A 24,274-nucleotide genomic window follows, 5' to 3' on the forward strand; every position below is an offset into this window, starting at 1 on the left:
GACTTTGTATTCTGAAAAATAAGAAATTGCTCCTCTTTTCTGAAGTTCTGCTTTGATTTTTAAAGTCTACTGTTATGATTTTCAGTGTTTAGAGGTATATAGATATGTTTCCCAGATAATGGCTTACCTTATAAAAGAGCACAGCTTTTTCTCTTTTCCTGTCCCCATTATAAAACACGTCTCCAGCCTCTTCATACATTCTCACAACAAACTCTGTGCCAAGATTTGACTTTTCTGCTGACTCTGTTGCTGCCTAAAATATAAAAGGGACAAGTGTTAAGTGGTAGGAATTTTAAAATACTGCATTGTGATAATGATTTTTGCAATAATTTAGAAGAAACACAGTTTTACATCTAAAGTATAGATCCTCTACAGCTAAGACTCTCTCATGTACTGCATACCTTGATTATAGACATTTTGAAAGGTACAGAAGCGGTTTTAAAAGACGACTGTAAGGCTTACATCATCCCTTGCAGCAGAATTGCATTTTTTGAAGTTAGGTTACTTGATTTTGATGCACTGGTTCCAGTTAAGACTTTTCTTAGTACCTTACAGCTAAAAAAGCCATAAACATCAGACTCACCACTCATTTCAAGGCTGATTTACTCAATAAAGCACTTAAAACACTGGCACCAGAATAGGGAAGTAAGCAACTTGTTATTTACATGGGGGGTACAGCCCCCATATCACCCATACAAGGAATTACACACCCACCACCTGCTGTAGCCCTCTTATGAAAATAGCTCATTATATTTACCAGTTACCAGATCTCTTAGCAGGATATATTAATGTCAATAGTCTTCAGGGTCATGCAATAAACGCAAGAATATGTTTGAGATAGATCTGCCTGGCACCTATTCTGCCCTAAATCTAGGCTAGTCCAACATTTTCTGAATTCTAACCAAAGATGAATGAACCAAATGAGCCTATTCTCTATATCAAAGGCAGTTAACAGTCTGGCATACTTTGCTTACAGCAATGCATGCTGGTAATTTTTTTTGTACCCAGATCATAAAGAAAATGATCAACATATCATATCTCTGATCATGTAGCCCAAGCTGGTATGACCCTGACCTTGAGTAGCATACTACCTTCACCTAGAATTATACCACAATACAAAGACAAAATTATCAATTTCAACAATTGGCTAAGCTTCTGGTGTCATTCTAAGGGGATCCAGTGTCTGTCTGCCTGGGATGACATGATAGACAAGCCTCGCTGTTTTGCCAGAGATGGGTTGCACCTGTCACCCCTAGGTTTTCGAATACTGGCCAAGGCTCTTGCCGTCCCCATAGTGCCTTTTTTAGGCAAGGCTCAAAGGACAAAGCAACCACCGTAACCAGCACAGGTAACCAAAAACTAAGGGTAATGCTACTCAACGCCAAAAGTCTCAACCTCAGAATGCACACACTCGAGGCTCTCCTCAGCATGGAGAAAATCGATGTTTGTGCAGTGATGGAAACCTGGTTCAAGGCTCAAGAGAGCACCCCAGCACTGCCAGGTTACAATTCATATCATGTCTTCTGGCCTCAGTTACCGGATCGCAGTACAAATGGTGGAGGTGTATCCATATTCATCAAGGATACCCATATCTCCAGGTTAGTAGGGCAGCATGATGCCCCAGAGATCATCCATGCGCAACTATCAGCAGACAAAACCACATTTCAAGTCGTAGCTGGTTATAGATTGCCCACCATGTCCCAATATGCTCACTCTGCATTCCTTGAGACATTGGAAAATATAAAGGTCCTACCCAACACCATAATCTTGGGTGCTTTCAACTACCCTGGTATAGGCTGGGTGAACTACCAATGTTCCAACTCCTATGCTCAGCGATTCATAGAATTTATAAATTCAAATGCCCTTGAACAAGTAGTATGTTCCCCCACTAGAGGGGACAACATATTGGATTTAATCATCACATATATGGGCGCCCATTGTACCACACCCGTTATCACTCCCTCCTTGGTCAGATCAGACCACAAACTGATAATCCTGGACATCCTCACCCCTCCACCTCCCCCAGTCAAAGAAACCATAGTCAAAAACCTTTCCAAAGCAAACTTCAAACTACTTGCATCCAAAGTGGAAAGCTTCACTATTCCCTTGCAGAAGGATAATGATATCCAGGATGTGGAATCCTACACCAAGGCACTCTATATGCATCTTCAGGATTGCATGGACCGTGCTATCCCAAATAAAACCAAGACACCTTCCTCAAGCAAGAAGAAACCAGTCTGGTGGACCTCGGCCATAAGCCAACTTTACAATAAAAGGAGGAGACTTATACAAAAAAAGGCCAAATCTCAAGTAGAAAAATCATCCCTGATCAGCATTAGTAAGAAATTGAGGGCCCTCATCAAGTCAACTAAAGCTAATTTTGAAAAGAAAGTTGCCAAGGATAACCATAAGGCTTTCTATGGCTACGTCAAAAACCTAAATGGCAACGCTCAGGTCTGTTCTGAGCTAGTACAAAATGGAAAAAAATACACTGACCCTTCTGACATTGCCAACATCTTGGCTGACAGGTTCAGTGCAAATCCCTCCCCCCACCCCTCACCACCTACAGGGCTTATTACCATTCCAGGAGATTGTGTAAGTCCAATTATTACTGATACGTTGGTTAACAAGGCTCTATCTAAAGCTAAAAACACTGCCTCCATGGGACCAGATGGTGTTCCAGGCTGTGTCATATGCGAGCTCCAAAAGGAATTAACCCCGCATCTTAATACCCTGTTCAGTCTCAGCCTCTCCAAAGGATATGTGCCCATAGAATGGCGCATGGCAACAGTGGTCCCGCTACACAAGGGTGGGGCCACAACTGACCCTGGGAACTACCGACCAATAAACCTGCCAGTCTGATCTGTAAGGCTATGGAGCGAATCATTATGGAACTCATAAATGGAGAGATTGGGAACCTCCAGTCACTGGACCCCACACAGTTCGGCTTCGTCAAGGGCAGATCATGCCTCCTGAACCTGGTGGATTTCTTTGACACAGTTATTCAGGCTATAGATAAGGGAAAGGAGGTACACACGGCTTACCTTGACCTTGCTAAAGCATTTGACACCATTCCCCATTCAGGTATTATTGATAAGCTCACCAGCCTGGGCATAAACCCTTACGTCACAAGATGTATCACAAATTGGCTCTCAGACAGATCCCATAAAGTAAGAGTAGCAGTATCTATGTCCGAATTCAGACCAGTAATGAGTGGTGTACTTCAGGGCTCTGTCCTGGGGCCCCTCCTGTTTGGCATATACTTCTCAGAAGTACAGGCAAGCATGGAAGGGCTGTGGCTGACTAAGTTTGCAGACGACTGCACACTGGCTGCTATAATAGAGTCTCCGGCCAACATGGAGATCCTCCAGAAGGGCCTAAATGAGACTGATGCATGGTGTCAAAGCCATGGTCTCAAGCTAAATGCAAATAAAATGCGTAGTAATCCCCTTTGGAAAAAACAGAGTACCCGCAAACTACAACATAGGAGGTAATCCCCTGAAATCTGAAGAAGAAATAAGGTATCTAGGGACCCAAGTAGATAGTCAGCTTTCCTTTGATAACCATGTTGCCAAAGTGGTTAGAAAATCCTTCTCTGTGACCCATTTGATCAGGAAAGGGTTCGCATCAAGATCTAAGGATGTAATGGTGCCCCTCTACTCTTCCCTCATCAGACCCATTATTGAGTACAATGCACCACTTGGAATGTACCTGGCTAGACATCTCCAGCAGCTGGAGAGACCACAGAGGTACCTAACCAAGAGGATTACTGGCCTCAAACAGTTGCCCTATTGCAGCACGATTGAAAAAGCTAAGACTGTTCTCTGTCGCATACCGCTTTCTCAGAGGTGATCTCTGTCTAACGCACAGAGCCATGTCCAACCCAGAATTGTTAAACATGCTCCATCTTAGCAAAACCAAATCTACTTGAGCTACACGCTCTAGGGATATAAACCTCAACACAACAATGAATAGAATATGCTGGAGGGATAGATTCCCTTTGCAGAGACTTCCCTTACTATGGAACAGGGTCCCGATCTACATAAGACAGAGCCCCTCACTATCACTCTTCAAAAGGAACCTTGATGAGTGGATGGGTAACAGAAAGTTCACATCGGGAATCACACAAACAGCACTACTAGATAGGGGCCAAGGGTACTAGCTGCTAATACAAGGGTCTAGGGAACTACTAAAGAGGCGGTGAATACCGCACAATGTGGCTGGGCTAATATATGCCTTAGGGCAGATAGCCCAGTACCAACCTATGAACCTATATTTTAAAACCTTATTGCCTCTTCCATGTCTGTCATCACACATGGTGTACAGAGACCTCTTCTGACTTATCAGAATTAGCAATTTTCTCCTAAGGAGGTGAATATGACCTATACGACTATAACTGATACCAGCCAACATCACTATATCATGATCGCCTCCTAATTAAATTACACACAGTACTATAATGACCATTTTCAGTGGATAAATAATTTTACATTTTAGCCTAGGTTTGTGGGAAGACGAATAAAGCCTTGAATGTGCACCAGAAGACATGAGCTTGACTAAAATCTCAGACATTGGAAGATCCTAGAAAGGAGTCATTGACAATCAGTTAATAACCCTATCTTACCTATGCTAGCAGGAGGGAGTGGTGATTCCAGTTGACTGATCACCATATGCAATCTGAGGCTTATAGGCAATGACTACAGCCCCAGGCCAAGGATATTGGCATGACTTTGCAAAGCTGGTGATGGTAGCCTTCTGCAGCATGTGTATGGAAGCATGCAAGCATTGAGGGAAAGCATATCAGGGTCTTCTATAGTGACATGGATGCTAGGGATGCTAATGTCCTGAGCTTTTCAGACCTTTGCTAAGCATTCAATGGATGCATTACAAAGATTAATTGTACCTATCCATCTCTTAATGGCCCATTTTTTAATCTACTTTATAATGACTGCATGACGTAAGATATAAATGAAGCTGTGTACTTGCTATATGTTGCAGTGATATGTGTGAGCTGTCAGAGGGATGCAGGGATTTGCAAAAAATGACTGGTTTGTATTGTGAGTTATAGAAATGTGAAAAATTATAATTCCCTTGTTAGTAAATTCACTAAAATGGGGTACACAAAAAAATTACAACTGCACCAACCAACTCCTTTTAAAAGTTACTTGCAAGCCATACGTTACCACTGTATATTGTTATGTAGAGATAGTTCCCGTTTTAGCTGTTTCCTATAATAAAGCTTATGCCCATTTATTAGTAAGTTAGTATAGCCATTTCATATGCTGTCCCTTCTGGGTTTTGAATAGTTCCCCTTTACTTTAGTGGGTAATCCCAAGGTACACACCAATTGTGTTCAAAGACCCAACTCTTCTTTGAAGCGACAGTAACTAAACACATGCAAACTTTTCACTTTCCTTAGTCATACCAGATTTTATACTTGCCCGAGCAGTGACTGACATGCAGTTTGGTGCACATCCCCACAGTGATTGTTTTAATTTCACATTCTGTAATAGCCCACTTTACCCCTAGATGTTTCAACCTTTATATGACATAAAAGTGATATTCAGTCATATGAGCAGTAGAAGTCCATACCCTATCTCTAACAAGAACAAAAGCAGGTTTCCATTACAGCTCTTCTCGGGAATATGTTTCTACCAAAGCCTTTTTTTCCATTATTTCTCCAATAACTACATCTGACAAAACTCACTGTCCTCCAACAAATAAACTGCCTGAGCTATACTACTCCATGCTTTACATCAGTATAAAAACAATAACACTCTCCAAACTTACTTCTCACAATGTTACTCCCAACTATCTAAGTGTTAGCATGGATCATACAATATCACTGGCTTATAATAAATCCTAACATCAACACCACTAATAAAACATATTAACATTTCTATGAGCATTACATAATGTCCAGTAGCCCAAAAGAAAATAATTAACCAAGCCATTATACCTTCACATATCTCTGTATTCATAAATCTTCAGCAGAAAAACAAAATTATTTCAAACCTTCTGCTCCATTACTCTTGACTGTGACTACACTTATTACTATGTGGCAACAATGAGCTCAGCCCTGGGATAACCTCCTATAATTCACAGCTCTACAGTACCCCTCAGCCCACTAATGGAATAATAAAACTTAGACAGTAAAACAACGGCACCATAGCCTGATCCTTTGACATAAACCTGATATTCTAGTGATCAACGAAACCTGGTTAAAACCCAATACATCAGAGGAATAGATACTACTTCCAGGATATGACATCACTAGAGCAGATAGAATTATCCATAAACATGGAGGGATATGAACATTATACTCAAACCAATTCAAACTTCTTAACTCTGTCTTTATCATTCCCGTATTTAATTCATCCAAAATCTTTCTGACCAGCTTAATTATTAACAACTACAGTCAACTGAAAGTAGCAGATACTTATATTCTAACACACACAAACAATGAGAATATTTCTACTCTTGGAGATATTTAATTCTAGATTTCTACTAATACTAAACACTATACACTCATACGGGGTGATTAATCACAGATGTGCATTACTGTTGTTATCGACCTGATCTACACCAAATATTAACCTCTTTGGTACCACAAAAAGAATAGCAATCGTTGCTTGAACATATGAAAGCAATGACAAGAAAACATTACTGGCTGTATACTAACAGCTCAAATGAGTCACATCCCTCAAATGGATTACCAAACTTCCTTAATGACCACCAACTGACCTTTGTTATCTTGGTCAGCAGATAAACAACTAAAAAAACAATTTCAAGTGGGTGCAAGCTAAAAAGCATTTCCACAAGGACACACTTAATGAGCTGCTAAAATAATTCAAATGAGTTCTGCTAAAATATCTACCCCTAGATGAGGCTTTCAACTACTTTAACCACACCTTCCTAACTATCCTCAAACATACTGCACCCATCCTAACTATCCTCAAACATACTGCACCCATCCTAACTATCCTCAAACATACTGCGTCCATCCTAACTATCCTCAAACATTCTGCGCCCATCCTAACTATCCTCAAACATACTGCGCCCATCCTATCCTCAAACATACTGCGTCCATCCTAACTATCCTCAAACATACTGCACCCATCCTAACTATCCTCAAACATACTGCACCCATCCTAACTATCCTCAAACATACTGCGCCCATCCTAACTATCCTCAAACATTCTGTGCCCATCCTAACTATCCTCAAACATACTGCACCCATCCTAACTATCCTCAAACATACTGCGCCCATCCTAACTATCCTCAAACATACTGCGACCATCCTAACTATCTTCAAACATTCTGCGCCCATCCTAACTATCTTCAAACATTCTGCGCACATCCTAACTATCCTCAAACATACTGCGACCATCCTAACTATCCTCAAACATTCTGTGCCCATCCTAACTATCCTCAAATATACTGCGCCCATCCTAACTATCCTCAAACATACTGCGCCCATCCTAACTATCCTCAAACATACTGCGCCCATCCTAACTATCCTCAAACATACTGCGCCCATCCTAACTATCCTCAAACATACTGCGCCCATCCTAACTATCCTCAAACATACTGCGCCCATTCTAACTATCCTCAAACATACTGTGCCCATCCTAACTATCCTCAAACATACTGCGCCCATCCTAACTATCCTCAAACATACTGCGCCCATCCTAACTATCCTCAAACATACTGTGACCATCCTAACTATCCTCAAACATTCTGTGCCCATCCTAACTATCCTCAAACATACTGCACCCATCCTAACTATCCTCAATCATACTGCGCCCATCCTAACTATCCTCAAACATACTGCGCCCATCCTAACTATCCTCAAACATACTGCGCTTATCCTAACTATCCTCAAACATTCTGTGCTCATAAGTAAAGAAAAGTTTAAATATATTACTACCCCTTGTATGTCAAAATAAACTAAGGAACTAATGTCAATCACAGGCAAAGCATGGAGGTACTGGGAAAGCTATCAAACAACCCAGTCTAGAAAAAAATATAACAGACTTAGAAATCAGATGAAATACATCACTGGGAAATGTAAGCAAACTTTCTTTAACCAGCAAGTCCTCCAACATCAAAATAATCTCAAGAAATAACAGGCAAACATTAAAAACATCTTAAGCCACTGCAAACTGAAAGTCCTTTCCTCCATGAAACCAATACTAACATTGCCACCACATTCAAAAAATATTTTATAAATATAGTTAACTCTTTAATGCAAAACAATGAATTTACAGTAAGCAACAATGACTGATATGATTTGTGTAGTACACTGAAGCTTCAGCATGTACGTCTCTCAAACAAAAGGACAACTACAAAAGCTAAATCCTACCTCACTTGCTTCTGACCCTCTCCCACTTGAACACCTACATATTATCGCTGACACAATACTCTACCCTATGGCAATACTTATGAAAGATCCATATGTGAATCTTATAATCTAGTCCTATGGAAGCAATGTTATATAATACCTCTTCATAAAGGACAAACAAACAATCCCCTTAATCATTTTACACCTGCATCTCTAAAATACTTGAAAAATATATACAAAAACAGCTATGAAATTGCCTTATAAATAACTATTATCACCTGCATAACATGGGTTTGAACACAGAAATACCCTTTTATATTTCTTAAGTACTATTAATCACAGCAAAACAAGGGTCTTTCCACTGTTGCTATTCTCTGTCTAAGAGGTTTCATATGGTCTTTCACAGTCTCCTCCAATACAAGCTGGCTGATATAAATCTGGCACACAAATTAATAGAATTATTCAAAATATATTTATTTCAATGACAACAGTCAGTAAAAGTTTATACTTTTCTACACAGTAATATAGGTGTTCCACAAGCCTCAGTACTTGGGCCAATTCTGTTCACTATCTTCCATACAGCTTAACTTTCAAAACCTACAGCATCAGTTTAAAGATTAAAATCTTTTACTAAAGCCAACAAACTAAACTACATATATTTATCTTCAGTGAAATCTCAGTTATTTCACAAAATAACACGTGTCGAACAAGTCTCCCATGCCAAACTTTGAGGTATACTCATAGATCATAAATTATCCTTCAAGACAAATATTGGCTACATAAATAAGATTCGTAAAAAGATGGGTATCAAAACCCTGCCTGACACAAACAGTGCAACTAAATAAAGCCCAAGTTCTTGTTACTAGCTACATTACTTTATGTCTCCTCTAACAGTATTAATATTTTTAAAGCTCACCTACATATGCTAGAACAAACAGGCACTAAAGCTGCAAAATACACTGCTAATGTCCCAACAATAAAACTGCAAAATATGCAGCTGATGTCCCCAACAAAAGTCATCATTGTAAAGTGCTTCATAATATTAATTGGCCAGAGCTAAGATACCTTTTAACATTTACACAGTTAAATCCAGTAAAAAAGGGCACAGCATGACCATCCATATAAAGCAGGGTTTATTACATCAATCTTTCGAGATGAAACTCTTTTTCAAGAATGAATCAATACATTACAACCACAGAATAAATGTATAACACCAGTCAATCACATAACATAACTCATAAACACATTATATAATTATGCAATTTATATAATTGATTGACTAGACCTAGTTTATTAAACGTCACTAAAAGCAATAGTTAACTTAATAGTATACTAAAATGCTTCATTACAACCTAAAAAGCTTCATAGCACAAATATAATATTCTAACTGACATATGATTGTCTTAGTTTTAAAAAAGGTTTGATACTGTTAGTTTTATTAAGCCCTGGGTAGACATTAGATCTAAAAAAGTTTATCCATTTATATTTTGCTCTCTCTGTAGCATTCACAATGTCCCCTCCCCTCTTATTCTTGCAAACTCTCCGCAGTATCCTAAATTTAAAAGCATGCTCATTTCCACAATGTAAAATATGCTTGCTAAGTGCATTTGTTTCACCCCCTCATCTTATGTCAGATAAATGGGAGGTAATTCTCTCCTTAAATTTGCAATTGGTTTTGCCAATATAAAAACATAAACATTTCTCATAATTAGCCAAATAGACTAAAGTTTCACTATTACACATCTCACATGCCTTAAAAATAAAGTTAGCTTGTGTTATGGAATGTATAAATTCTGTCTCCATATTAATGAACGTACAAAAAAATGCAGTTATATCAGGGGACTATCCTCTTGTTAAATCTATGTAGCTCTTCATTTTTACCAACATTTTATGAGTAGTTGTTTACGATTCTTCTCTTTCTTATATACAAAATAAGGCCTTTCATCTACTATTTTCCAACATTAGAAGTAAAATAAGTCCAATTTCTTTGAATTATGGACTCAATCTGTCTAGAATGTCTGTTATACTTCATCATGTATCCTAGTTTATTAAGTCCAGCTTCTCTCACACAGCTATTATTCCTGGGCATTACTGCCTTCTCTAAGTAAATATGGTTTGGCCAAGCTAGACCTTTCAGATCTAACATATTCTGCATTCTTAGTTAATAAACCTCTATTATAGCCTCTTGCCAAATGGGGTGATTACTGGATTTATGTACATACCTAGTTGCTTGTACTTATTTCCTATATATACTGTATATATATATATATATATATATATATATATATATATATATATCTGTGTGTGAATTCTACCACCAATATTCATCAGTTTAACATCTAAAAGGGTGATTTCCTCTACTGAACAAGACATTTCAAACTTAAGGAAGCTGGTGCTGTTTTGTAGATGTTCAACAAATAGCTCCAATTCCTCCCTACTACCTCTCCACAACAATACTATGGCATCTACAAAGCATTTGTAATGCATTAAAGCACTATTGTAGTATTCATTTTGTTAGAATAAAAAATAGTGTATTCTTCCCATCTAGCCAACAGTATGTTAGCATAGCTGTTAGCTACAGGTATGCCCATGGCTACTCCTGAAGTCTGATAATACACATCATACCTAAACATGAAAACATTATTTTGTAAATCAATCTCCAGTAGCGAACATAGCAGTGAAATTTTATTTGCTGTAAAAGTACTGTGCTTAACTAGAAATTTTCTTAACATATTCAATACCTATATTGTTAGGAATGACCGTAAATAAGGACTTAATATCCATAGTTACAAACAATACATTTGTCATATTTATATCTAAAAACCTTCTCAATGACACTAAAAATTCACCATTGTCCTTTATATAGGACATACTGTGTTTCAATAAAGGTTTAAGTTGCTGGTCTAAATATTTTGAGATTGCTATGGTAGCCCATTATTTTCCTGAGACTATGGGTCTCATGGGGGGGGGGGGGTGAAGCAAGTTTTTATGAAGCTTGGGCAACCAATATAGGACAGGGCAAACAGAATGTTCTATATAGAAATAATTATATTGTTCAGAAGTAATCGCTAGTTGCATCAAATAGTCATACAATTCAGTTTTAATCCTATAAATCAATCTATTCAGCTCAATAACATTTATAACTTTAAATGTTGCACTGTCATTTAAGAATTCATACATCAGTTCTTGATACTGTTGTTAAAAAACATACATAAAGTTCTATATGAACCCAGCCAATGCCCACTCATCTCTAATTTACTTCCAAAATATAAACCTTGCAGACGCTCAGATCTCAGATCCAAAACACCCTATAAGTTGTCAAATCAAATGACTGCTCAGATTACTCTCTTTCCTCTGTTCATGTAGCCGGGTGTATATTAAAATCGCAAAGAGGAGTTACATTGACCTCCTCTTCAGTGATACATAGAGATCGAAGTTTGAAAATAGTGAAGGCTCAGGCCAGCAATTTTTTCCCAGGGAAAAAAAATCGCTTGGCCTGAGCCATAGCATTGCCCTTTACCCCACTGTAGAGCGATCTTGGAGTTGATATATTTAGTTAGGGGGAGTGTGAGGAATACAACCCCCACATTGGGGGGTGTGGGGGCAAAGCCCTCCACTTAGTTGTGTTTTAAACAGTGTGTGTGTGTTTGGTACTAGCGATTTCTTTCCCAAGGAAAGAAATCGCTGTTTTGACCATTTGTGGTTTAGTGTGATCAATCTTTATGTGTCACCGAAGAGACATTTGAAGTAACGCCTCTTTGTGATTTTAATACAGACCCCATGTAGCCAAACTGTGAAATTTAATCTCCATAGACCTTACACATGAGTACTAACTAAAACATTTTTGTACTATCTAAACGCATATCAAACATCCCCCTGGACCTGTCCTTGTACCTGAATTTCATCTCCATTTATCCTACCTCCAACCCCTATCCATCTGTGTCTGCCCTCTTTATCTTCTTTAGTCACTTTATTATTTACTTTCTTAACCTTATATTTAACTGTTGACATCTGCTACCAGTGAGCAAAGGAGGCATTCAAAACTATGGACAGCATAGAAGCATAAAACTCCTATCGCACTGCATGTAGGTTCTGGAGAGGGTGAATAACATACGAATACACAGAGTAGTAGTAAGTAAGATGGAATATGAGCAGTTTTGATTCAGATCACAATGAGGCAATACCAACCTAATGTTCACAGTGAGACACATAGTTAGGAAGACACGAAAGATAAGGAAAGACTCCAAATGGGCATTCCTAGACTTGGAGAAAGCATATGACACATCTCAAGAAAGTTGATTTGGGTAATCCTGCAATGGTTCAAAGTCCTATAAACATAACATTGGTAGAATTAGTGTAAGCTATGCAGAGTTGAAATCATGGTCAAATGGGGCCCTAGGTAGGGCAATGGATAGCCACCCATGGCAGCAGCCCTCCAGCCATTCCAGTGTCCCACTATTTGGATATTTCTCCCCAACTGACATAAAAACTGTTCAAACCTGACAGTGTGCATACTATTTTACTCTTTACATCTACAGTGATTACAGATATTTGGACTTGATTTAAAACTTTTATTTGAAATTGTACAGCACAAATACTGATAGAGATTTACTAAACAAAACAACATAGTCTCACAGTGAAAACAGAGTTAATATTAACAGTAAATTTTTCTGCCCTTGAAACTCACATTCATTGAAATGGCATTGAAACCCATAGTTAAAGAAAATGCATCTGGCCAGTGGTGGATTAAGTTTACCTCTGGGCTGTTTTCAAACCATAGGCCCCTTGCACACATTTTAAGGACCATGCAAACATGCATGTGTTCTTAGATTCACCTTCCCTTGTATTTGAAATAAATTCCTTGTATAATACAGCACCACTTGTTAAAGCTTTTTCAGTACGAAATGAAACAAAATGTATGAACCAATAATGATAAACTGCCCATTTTAGAACATTTCAACAATAAAAGGCCACTCAAACATTTATTATTACAACCCACCAATATCAGTGAAAAATGCAGAATCTCTGCATTCATCTAAATAATTCCACATTAAAGAGATCTGTATCTAATGAAGAGGTTGCTTCGAGCAAATAACTATATTTATTTCAGTGTTTCATCTACAAATTCAGTGCCTGCTGCCCTTGAAAAATGAATTGCTTATGTTATGTCTTCAAGAGGAATTTTGATGAGTGGATGGGTAATAGAAAGCTCACCCCGGGGATCACTCCAGTGGTTCTACTTGATAGAGGCACTGGGAACTAACATCGGGTGGCATAGTGCCAGGGCACTTCTATGGGCTAGGCTTGTAAAGGCTCCAGGGCCATTAGCCTAGTACACACCTATGAACAAAAAAAAAATGGTAAGCTGGTAATATTGCAATAAGGAATGGATTGCAAACCAACAAAAGATTCTTAGTTACAAGGCATCTCATCCAAAGGAGGACACACTCAGGACTGCAGCAACCCCATCCCCCCTTAAAGTATAACATACTCTCTGCAATCTATCTACATGGTATGGGAGTAGAAACCACAGCCTTCTGCATCAAAAGCAAGCATGCTACCTGTTGTGCCACTAATACTGCTTTGAAATTCTCTAGCACAAACAGTGATGGCCATTTACTAAACAAAACAGTTCCACACTGAAAACAGACTTAGCATGAGCAGCAGTAAGCAACTCTTCCCTTGAAGCTCACAATTCCTTGAAAATGCAGTAAAGCTCATAATTCTTAGAAAATGCATTGAAACTCACAATTCCTTGAAAATGCACTGACAAAATTCAGGCTCATGTCACCTGTAACCAATATACTTGGGGCATTTTTAAAGATGAACGCCCTTAAAGAAGACATGTACTTTTTTTTTTTTTTTTAATTAAAAAATAAAAGTAAATTTCGTGACAGCTCCCTGTGGCCAGCGGGCCCTAGGTGACTTCCTAGGTCACCTAGTGCTGGATCGAGCTCTGAAGCTATGTACAAGGACCTAATGATATAAGTACACGCAGTGTTCACACTCACAGAGGATTTCCCAGTGGAAAAGGGTTAGCATTAGGATTCAGCTCTGAGACCATTGTTGTTCATACTGGTGATAGACTACATTAGCAAACAGGTTGCAGGGGACACATCAGCAAAGTTACTCTATGCTGATGATGTGGGTTTACTGGCAGACTCTGAACAAGAACTTCGGCAAAGGATAGGGGAAAGGAATGCAAAAATGAAAGCACATGAGATGAAACCGAGTACAGATAATACAGCTGTAATGGCAGCGAAAGGAGGAATAAAAAGAAAATGGGAATTGAAATAGAAGGGAAAATACTGAAATAACTTAACAGCTTCATGTACCTGGGAGGTTTGGTTGAGGAGAAGGGAAGTATGAATGAGAAAGTCAAAGCTAGAATAAGACAGGCTGCAGCCAACTAACATAGACTGTCGGGTAGCACAGAATGATGGGTATAGTGTATGACAGAAGAGTGCTACAAAAAGCTGAAAAGTAAAGTGTACAGAACAGTGCTGCATTCAGTCCTGCTGTATGGTACAGAAACCTGAGCAATGAAAGCAGAGCAGTTCAAGAAGTGAGGGGCAATGGAGAAAAAGTGCCTGAGAGAGGTGGTAGGGTGCCCACTGTGGGCCAGTTGAAGAAATTAGGGCATGAGAGGAGAAGCCTAAGTAGCTTAAATTGAGAGAAGGTCGAAGACAACAGATTACGATGTTTCAGACACAAGTGTAGGAAGGCAGAAGACAGTCTGTTAAAGAAGATTTGGGACAGACAGGAAGAAGGCAGGAGGAAATGAGGGCATCCAGCAAAGAGATGGATGGATTGTGTGAGAGAGATGACCTCCAGCAGTCAAAATTGATATCTCAACTCATGTAGAAAACAGGAAAAGGGTGGAGGGGGTGATGATGACTGGATAACTGTAGAGCTTTTTTCTCCAGGCCTCCAATGAAAATGGGTGTGGTCAGATTATTCTGTCTACAATGGAAATAAATAAATATTGCCTTAACTCAGAGGTACAGAGATCTCAGAATCAGGATGTGTATGTATATATAGATATATATATATGTATATATAGATATATATATATATATATATATATATATATATATATATATATTACAGGAGTGTGGGAACATATTCCCTCATGTTAGGGACTGCAGAAGGCTAAATTCTCCTGCAAAATAATTTAAACATATTTCAGTCAGTTTTGAATCTTGATGAAGTGTGGTAACATATGCTGTTCTGTAATCAGATGTTTGAGTATCAGTCATGAATTAATCACCTTTCACTCATGGAGTTATTCAAATAAGTTATTCAGGAAGTACTTTTGAGCAAATAGGGTAGATCATTTGTATGTTGGCATGTTTACTTAAGAGATGTCACAATGGTACTATTAAATTTGTATGGCTTAAGAGATGAGAGCCAAGCTTAAACGAGAAATAATTCAGGATGGAATGATATTACACTCATAAGACTTAAGGCATTGTGGTATGATGGGTAAGGTACTGTAGCATGATGGGTACTGCTATGAATAATAAAACCAGAACGGACTCTGAAGCATCTTCTGGTGAAAGACTGTTTGTATTACAAACAAAACTATGTATTCTAAGATAACTGCAAATATTACATACTTCTTTCTTCTATGCTCTAGCCAACTCTGAGACTATTATAACCCCATAGCATAATGGCCTAGTAGTAAATTCTTTGTAGGCATGTTGTTCAAGCTTGACTTCTGCCTTCAAGCTTCTGACTTCTGGAAAACTGCTCGAGTACAAACTCCCAGGCCCAGCGCTTCCCGGAATTCATCAACTCAAATGCCCTGGATCATCTGGTAAACTCCCCTACCAGAGGTGAAAACATATTGGACCTGGTCATCACCAACATAGGCGACAGGTGTTCCACACCGGAGGTCAACCCGTCACTGGTTAGATCAGACCATAAACTAATCACTCTGGATGTCCACACCCCACCACCACCCCCAACTAAGGGAACCACAGTAAAAAACTTTTCTAAAGCAAACTTCATCTTACTTAAGACAGAGGCGGTAGGTTTCACAGCCCCCACGCTAAAGGATAACGCTGCCCAAGATGCAGAAACCTTTACAAATGCACTCTATGAGTACCTATAAGGATGCATGGATCGGGCCATCCCTAGCAAAACCATGACTCACTCCTTTAAGAGAAGGAAACCAGTCTGGTGGACCCCTGCCATAAACAGGCTATACACTAGAAGGAGGAAACTAGTTCAGAAAAAAAGCAAATCCCAAGAAGGAAAGACATCCCTGATCAGCATCAATAAGAAACTAATATCCCTCATAAAATCATCCAAGGCTAACTTCGAAAGAAAAATAGCTAAGGATTCAAAAAATAACCGCAAAGCCTTCTTTAGCTATGTTAAGAATCTAAGTGGCAATTCGCAGATATGCACTTAACTAGTGCAAAATAGCACAAAATATACTGAACCTACTGATATTGCAAACATCCTGGCAGATAGATTCAGTGCAAACTTCATCCCCCTCTCATCCCCGAAAGGGCCCACAACAACACCGGAAAAGTGTAGTTTCCCATAAATCACAGATGCACAGGTGAAAACAGCCCTTTCAAAAGCCAAAAACACAGCGTCAGTGGGGCCAGATGGTGTCCCAGGCTGCATCTTGCATGAACTACAGAATGAACTAACCCCCCACCTAAACACACTGTTCAACCTCAGCCTCTCCACAGGTTATGTGCCTATAGAATGGTGCACAGCAGCAGTTATTCCACTCCACAAAGTAGGGGACACAACTGACCCTGGTAACTATCATCCCATAAGCCTGACTAGCCTGGTCTGCAAGGCTATGGAGCGCATCATCATGGAACTCATTAAAAAAGACATTGGGAACTTCCAAACACTTGACCCGACCCAGTTCGGCTTTGTTAAGGGCAGATCATGCTTACTAAACCTGGTTGACTTCTTTGAGACAGTCACCAAGGCCATAGATGAGGGAAAGGTGGTTCACACAGCCTATCTTGACCTTGCCAAGGCTTTCAACACCATTCCCCACTCGGGTATTACAGAAAAACTCACCAGCCTGAACAAAAAACCCTACATCACGAGATGGGTTGCCAACTGGCTTACAGACAGAACTCACACGGTAAGAATAGCAGGCTCCAGGTCCGACTCTAAACCATTCACAAGTGGTGTCCCGCAAGGCTCGGTCCTCTGACCCCTTCTGTTTGCCATATACTTCTCAGAAGTGCAGGCAAACATAGGAGGACTATGGCTAAGCAAGTTTGCCAATGACTGCAAACTGGGAGCCATAATTGACACTTTGGCTGACACGGAGATCCTCCAAAAGGGCCTTACTGAGACAGACACCTGGTATCAAAGTCATGGCCTCAATCTAAATGCCAAAAAATGCATAGTCATCCCGTTTGGGAAAAACAAAACACCCACAAATTACCACATAGGTGGCAGAAGAGGTAATAAGAGATCTGGGGACCCAGGTAGATAGTAATCACTCCTTTAACAATCATATTGCCAAAGTAGTTAGGAAATCCTTTTATGTGGCCCATCTAATTACTAAAGGGTTTGCATCTAGAAATAAAGAGGTTATAGTGCCCCTCTACTCATCACTCATCAGACCCATCATACAGTACAATACCCCATTTTGGATGTACCTCACAAGATGCTTCCAACAGCTGGAAAGACCACAAAGGTACCTCACCAAGAGGATTATTGGCCTCAAACATATGTCCTATGCAGCCCGATTGAAAAAACTCCGTCTGTACTCAGTGGCATATTGCTTACTCAGAGGTGATCTCTGCCTGACTTACAAAGCCATGTCCAACTCAGAATTGATGGACTTGCTCCACCTAAAGAAATCCAAGTCACTGTGAGCCACGCGCTCTAGTGAGCTAAACCTTGCCACAACAATAACTAGCACATGCTGAAGGGATAGATTCCTGTCACAGAGACTCCCCATGCTTTAGAACAAAATTCCAAACTATATTAGGCAGAGCTCCTCACTAACACTCTTCAAGAAAAACCTTGACGAGTAGATGGGTAACAGAAAATGCACCCCTGGGATCACTTCATTGGCTCTGCTTGACAGAGGATCAGTTAATTAATCAATGGGGCGGTGAAAGCCGACACACTCTGGCTAGACTTATAAATGCCCATGGCCAGATAGCCTAGTACCTACCTATGAACCTAAGAAACCAAGGAGATACAAAAATGTAAATTAGCATTAAAAATAAAATTTTTTTGAAAAGGGTATACACCTCCAGGCAGTTCCCTTATACATACAGACACACATCTCCACAGATACAAACTGTAATAGCACAGCTAATTTCTAACAAAACAGAAGAATGGCTTCACACTTTCATAAAGAAATGTTTCACTACTTAACACTTCAATGTGACACATGGCCACTGCAACCTAATTTGTTGCTTCTTGCAGTACTCCAGATTAACCACTGAGGATAACAGTGGAATGGATCTGCCTCCACTAATAGCGGTAAACTAGTTTTGGATGCTTAATCCCATCTCCCACCACCAGAATTTCCAGCAACATGAACTGCTAATCAAACTTGTAATCTGAGATACAGTCAGAGATTTCTCTCTCTGTGACATAGGGCCTAGAATATTAATTTATGAATTTCTTAAACTTGACTTTGGCTTTGATTTTTAATGTGATTCCTATCTATTTATCCATTTTTTTATCAATCTATCTAGCTATGCATCTTTATTTACTTATTCAAACCTTGGACCACCAAAAGGGGGTAGAAACTGAAACTATTATTGCATTGTTTAGCCGGTTTTAACAAAACAAATAAAAAAATAAAAAATGCTATCTTGTTTGCTCGTTTCCTGCCTTTCCTAGCTAATATAGTCCAGATCCCAGGCTTTGCTGCTTTCAGGACTTTATTTTCTGTGTTCAGAGCTATCCAGACCTTGCTGTGGTAGAGGGAAGTCTTACTGCTTACCAGTGGGAGTGGTAAGCATTGTACTGCCTATCTAACACTAGAGGAGTGGTTTCCAGCTCTGAAATTGAAATTTTATTAGCCATTTTGGGCTGCTTTCAATCCCTTTCAACTTTCTGGCTTAAAAACACATGTGTTTGCACATTTTTCACATCGTGCAGCACAACAGGACTACGGTTAAACTATTCCAGGTGCCAGAAAGTCTGGTCTTCAAATATTCCCTTAGAACTAGCTGGTTTCTCAGTAGTAGCACTAAAATCTGAACCCCTGTGACTTGCACTATCTCTAGAACCTGCTGGAAAGCACTAGGAAGCCTTAAACTGATACAAGCACTCAACTCTCCTTGTTAATAAGGAGAAATTAATCATAGGCACTAAACAGCCTATAATTGCAAAGTACCTTGCAAAGGTAAGGGAAAACAGCTCTTGTACTTTACAAAAAAAGCACCTAAACAGACATGTCCAAGGGTCAGCTTCCGGTGATTTCTCTGGTCCTTCTGGTGAATCAGGGAAAACTGGGGCAATGTAGCAACTGCCTCATGTACACAGACAACCCTCTTCTCCTACCACCCAACACTACAACCTGTGAGAGATGCACTTACATAGCCAAACTGGAAGCAAAGCTCTCTCCAGCCAAGATTGTGCTAGACAGTCAAGAGGAGAGGGTTAACACCTGCACTACACCTCAAGCAACACATAGCAACACTAAACCTACATATGCAGAGGCCCTTAATATTAACCTGCCCAAGCAACAAGGACCTCTGAAGCTGAAACGCAAACAAACACCAGCCACAACCAAAGTGACACATAGATCACAACACCATTGTGCCACCCAACAACAGCCCCTAAGACAAGACAACGTACCCAACACTTTAGTCATAGGTGACTCTACAGTCAGGCACACTGATGTCCCACTCACCAGGCTGAGCAAGGAGAAAATTACAGTCGGCTGCTTACCAGGATCCACCACATAACACATGCTCAAGTCACCCCACAACGAGTACAAATTCGACTGTCATTGTCCATGTTGGAGTGAATGACTTGAGACGTACCTCCCTGGACTATATGAAAAGAGACATGGAATAGTTCTTGGATCATGTGGCCCAGGCAGGTATGACCCTAGCCCTGAGTAGCATCCTGCCTTCACCCAGAATGATACCACAGTATGAGGACAAAATGATTGACTTCAACAATTGGCTAAGCTTCTGGTGTCATTCAAAGGGTATCTAGTATCTGTCTGCCTGGGACAACATGATCGACAAACCACGATGCTTTGCCAGAGATGGTCTGCACCTGTCAGCCATGGGATTCAGGTTACTGGCTAAAGCTCTTGCCACCCCTATAGTGCCCTTTTTAGGCAAGGTTCGAAGAACAAAACTGTAACAGATACAAGCATGCAAAATCTGAAGGTAATGCTACTCAATGCTAGAAGTCTAAACCTCAAAATGCACTCTCTTAAAGCACTCCTAAAATGGAGAACATCGATATCTGTGCAGTAACTGAGACCTGGTTCAAGACTCCACAGAGCACCTCTGCAATACCAGGCTACAACTCTTACCACACTTTTCAGCCACCAAACCAAGACCGAAACATTAAAGCTGGAGGAGTGTCCATATTCACCAAGGATATTCACACCTCCAGGCTTGTTGCCCAACACAATGCATCTGAAATTTTCCAGGTGCAACTAACACTAGGTAAGACAGCAATCCAAATTTTAGCTTGCTACAGATCCCCCACCATGCCCCAAGATTCTCACTACACCTTTCTAAACATAATGGAAAATATGAAGATACAACCAAACACCCTAATATTAGGTGATTTCAACTACTCTGCCATTAATTGGAAAAACTACTTGGGTGCCAACACCTTTTCCCAACGCTTCTTGGAATTCATAAATTCCAATGCCCTGGATCAACTAATCCATTGTCCCACCAGGGGCTCCAATACCCTAGACCTGGTCATTACCAACATAGGAGATAGATGCTCCACACCAGTGGTCACCCCCTCATTGGTCAGGTCTGACCATAAGCAAACCACCTTTGACATCCACATCCCACTTCCACCCCCAGTAAGGAAACCTCCATAAAGAAACTTCTCCAAAGCCAACTTAATGCTACTCAAGTCAGAAGTGACAAACTTCATGGCACCTATGCAGATGGGAGCTGAAAGTTCGACTGCTGAATCTTACACTAAGGCACTGTATGAGCACATCCACTCATGCATGAATAGTGCCATCCCAAATAGAACCAAGACGCTCTCCTCCGAAAAAAAAAAAAAAGCCAATCTGGTGGTCAGCTGCCATAAACAAACTATACAACAGAAGGAAGAAACTGTTGCAGAAAAGAGGAAAATCCCAGATGTTAAGATTTGCACTGGTGTGACAATGGTGGACAGGATTAGGAATAAGTATATTAGAGGGTCAGCCCAGGTTGGAAGGTTTGGAGACAAAGCCAGAGAGGCAAGATTATGTTGATTTGGACATGTGCTGAGAAAGGATGCTGAGTATATTAGGAAAAACATGCTAAGGATGAAGCTACCAGGTAACAGGAAAAGAGGAAGGCCTAAGTTAAGGTTTATGGATGTGGTGAGAGAGGACTTGCAGGTGGTTGTTGTGACAGAGCAAGATGCAGAGGACAGGAAGAAATGGAAACAGATGATCCACTGTGGCGACCCCTAACGGGAACAGCCGAGAGAAGATGATGACTATATCAATGTAATTTAGTTGCATGTTGAAGAAAATTTTATTTTCTATAATAAATAGCTGCTACAATTGATACTCCTATTAATTCAAACAGTAATTCTAAGAGAAAAGCTTTATATTACTTATCATCCAGTAATGTTGCAAGTATTGTTTTTTCTGTCCATTTTATTATTAGTCATTAGCCAATGGTTCCACGGCACAGCTAGCCTTCTGGCAATGTGAATACTGGCTCTAGATAATGGTCACTGTTGATGTGACACCCTGACCCCTTGTGCAAAAATGGGAAAAAAGGGGTTATGGAATTATGGATGGATGGTTATACAAAACAGAAACACCATCCTGTAAAACATCACCCCATCTAAATAAAACAAAAATACCCAAAACTAACAGTAATAAATCTAAATGAATTAGAAAACTAGGAAAATATTAATAATATAAAAAGGTATGAAGCCAGCCATTCAGAATATAAGATATTAGCAATAAGAACCAATTTAAAGAAATTAAATAAAAATACAAATTAAACACAAACCACAGCAACCCATGTGCAAATTTATTCCAAAATCAGTAAGATTAAAGGTACTAGCTTATCAAACTGACCTCTAGAAGCACATTAATGACAGTCAGTCACACAAAAAATAGTAAATAAAAGATAAATTAATACAGCACAGTCCATAGGGAACATATTGGGGATGTATCCCAATTACTCAAGTCTGTTTAACATTACTCATTTTGCAGTATTCCTTACTGTTGCAAAACTTCTGGAAATGTGTGCTGTCTGACAAGTGTAATGAAGTTCTTTTGTAACATGTACAGGCAGTACACAGATCAAGGGAGGAAAAGGCCAGCCAAGTTTCAAATCCCTTGAAATGTAAGTCACGGCATTGGCCATGAAAAGTATGCTTACCTCATTTGTTTTGTGAAATGCTCCACTTGTGAATGTTCTGGCAGGTAAATATGTCAAATGAAAATGATGTGATATCCCATTCTTAACCATCTTAAGATAGAGTTACAGCTGGTCATGGATTCTCAGCAGAAAGCAGAGGAAGTTAATATTATGGGAAGAAATATTCCAGGAGTTGTTATGGCTAGGCTTGTATAGGCCCTACAGCCCATAGCCTAGTACCAACCTATGAACCTATGAAAGGAGGACTGCCATCTTTCAAACATTTAAGTGCCAATGTAGCCATGTAAATGCAATACCTGTATTATATTTCTCTTAGGTTCATAGGTGCATATTAGGCTAATGACCACTGTGGTATTTTTAAGCTTAGCTATGCATCCTGAATCTCTGCCAAGTTCTGGTACCCTGGTAGCATAAGCAAACCAGTTCAGTACCATGTTCCTGTCATCTTTGAAGGAGATATACGTATGGCTGATAAGGTTGAAGATGGTGCTCATTTAAGAGCACATAGGTGATGTGAGGATGAGTCCAAAATTTTTCTGGACATCCTCATTAAGCAATACAACTGCAGACTCCTGCAGGGTGGGTGATACTGGGTCTCATTACAAGGCTGACATGTAGAATAGTTCGGCCAAGGCTGTCACCTTTGCTACAGGCATCCCACACATGGGGGAACACTGCCATTTCCACTACAATGACTTAAGTCACCAAAAGCCTGAACTCATTAACTAATGGAAGGCTGAAGTTTGAGCACAATCACCAGTTCAGTACTGTAGCTATAACATAATTCATCTACCCATACACTCTGCCAGTGCATAGCACCATACATGTTTTCATTCTGATCTCCTTTTATCTCCAGCTCCCGAATGGATTACAATGAATCAGGAGATGCATAATATCTGAACAGATCACCCAAGAGAGCATTGGGATAAGTATAGGTTATGTTGTTAAAGATGTGCTTGTTTCAACAGTAACAGAGTAACAGATACCAGTGAAAATACTGGTAAAATGCTTTCCTACATCAAGACAGCATCTGCCATTACTGGCATTCCACACTGGAGATATAATCATTGTGCAAAGGGTGAATGTTGATTCTATAAGCTATCATCTAATTCGCTGAAGATGTGGTTCATAATGTTAAATCTATGTGAGCTGAAATTGTTAGAATGGCTGTGGATACAGTCCCCATCATATTAAATCTGAGTGCACTGGAATTGTTAGGATGGCTGTGGATTCAATCATGACTACAAAAATAAATGATTTGCTGTTTTTACGAGCTAATTTTTAACTGTAATAATGAGTAAACTAATAGTATTGAAATAATAGTAATAATATTTCAGTAGTTGTGCATGCCTCTTTCCCCACCGTCTTTGTCCAT

The 24,274-nt window shown here is 39.7% G+C and overlaps 1 protein-coding gene across 1 annotated transcript in view; it reads right to left on the reverse strand.

Annotated features, from left to right (window-relative positions):
- The window catches only part of SH3TC2 (SH3 domain and tetratricopeptide repeats 2), an 819,499-nt gene that overhangs the window by 43,089 nt on the left and 752,136 nt on the right, over positions 1 to 24,274 (reverse strand). The window contains exon 15 of the mRNA XM_044069012.1: positions 128 to 253. Coding sequence (XP_043924947.1) covers positions 128 to 253 — 126 coding nt within the window. The remainder of the gene's footprint in view (positions 1 to 127; positions 254 to 24,274) is intronic.

This window comes from Protopterus annectens, chromosome 4.part0, assembly GCF_019279795.1.
Source record: "Protopterus annectens isolate FY-2018-M chromosome 4.part0, PAN1.0, whole genome shotgun sequence".
In the NCBI taxonomy this organism is placed as follows: domain Eukaryota; kingdom Metazoa; phylum Chordata; order Ceratodontiformes; family Protopteridae; genus Protopterus; species Protopterus annectens.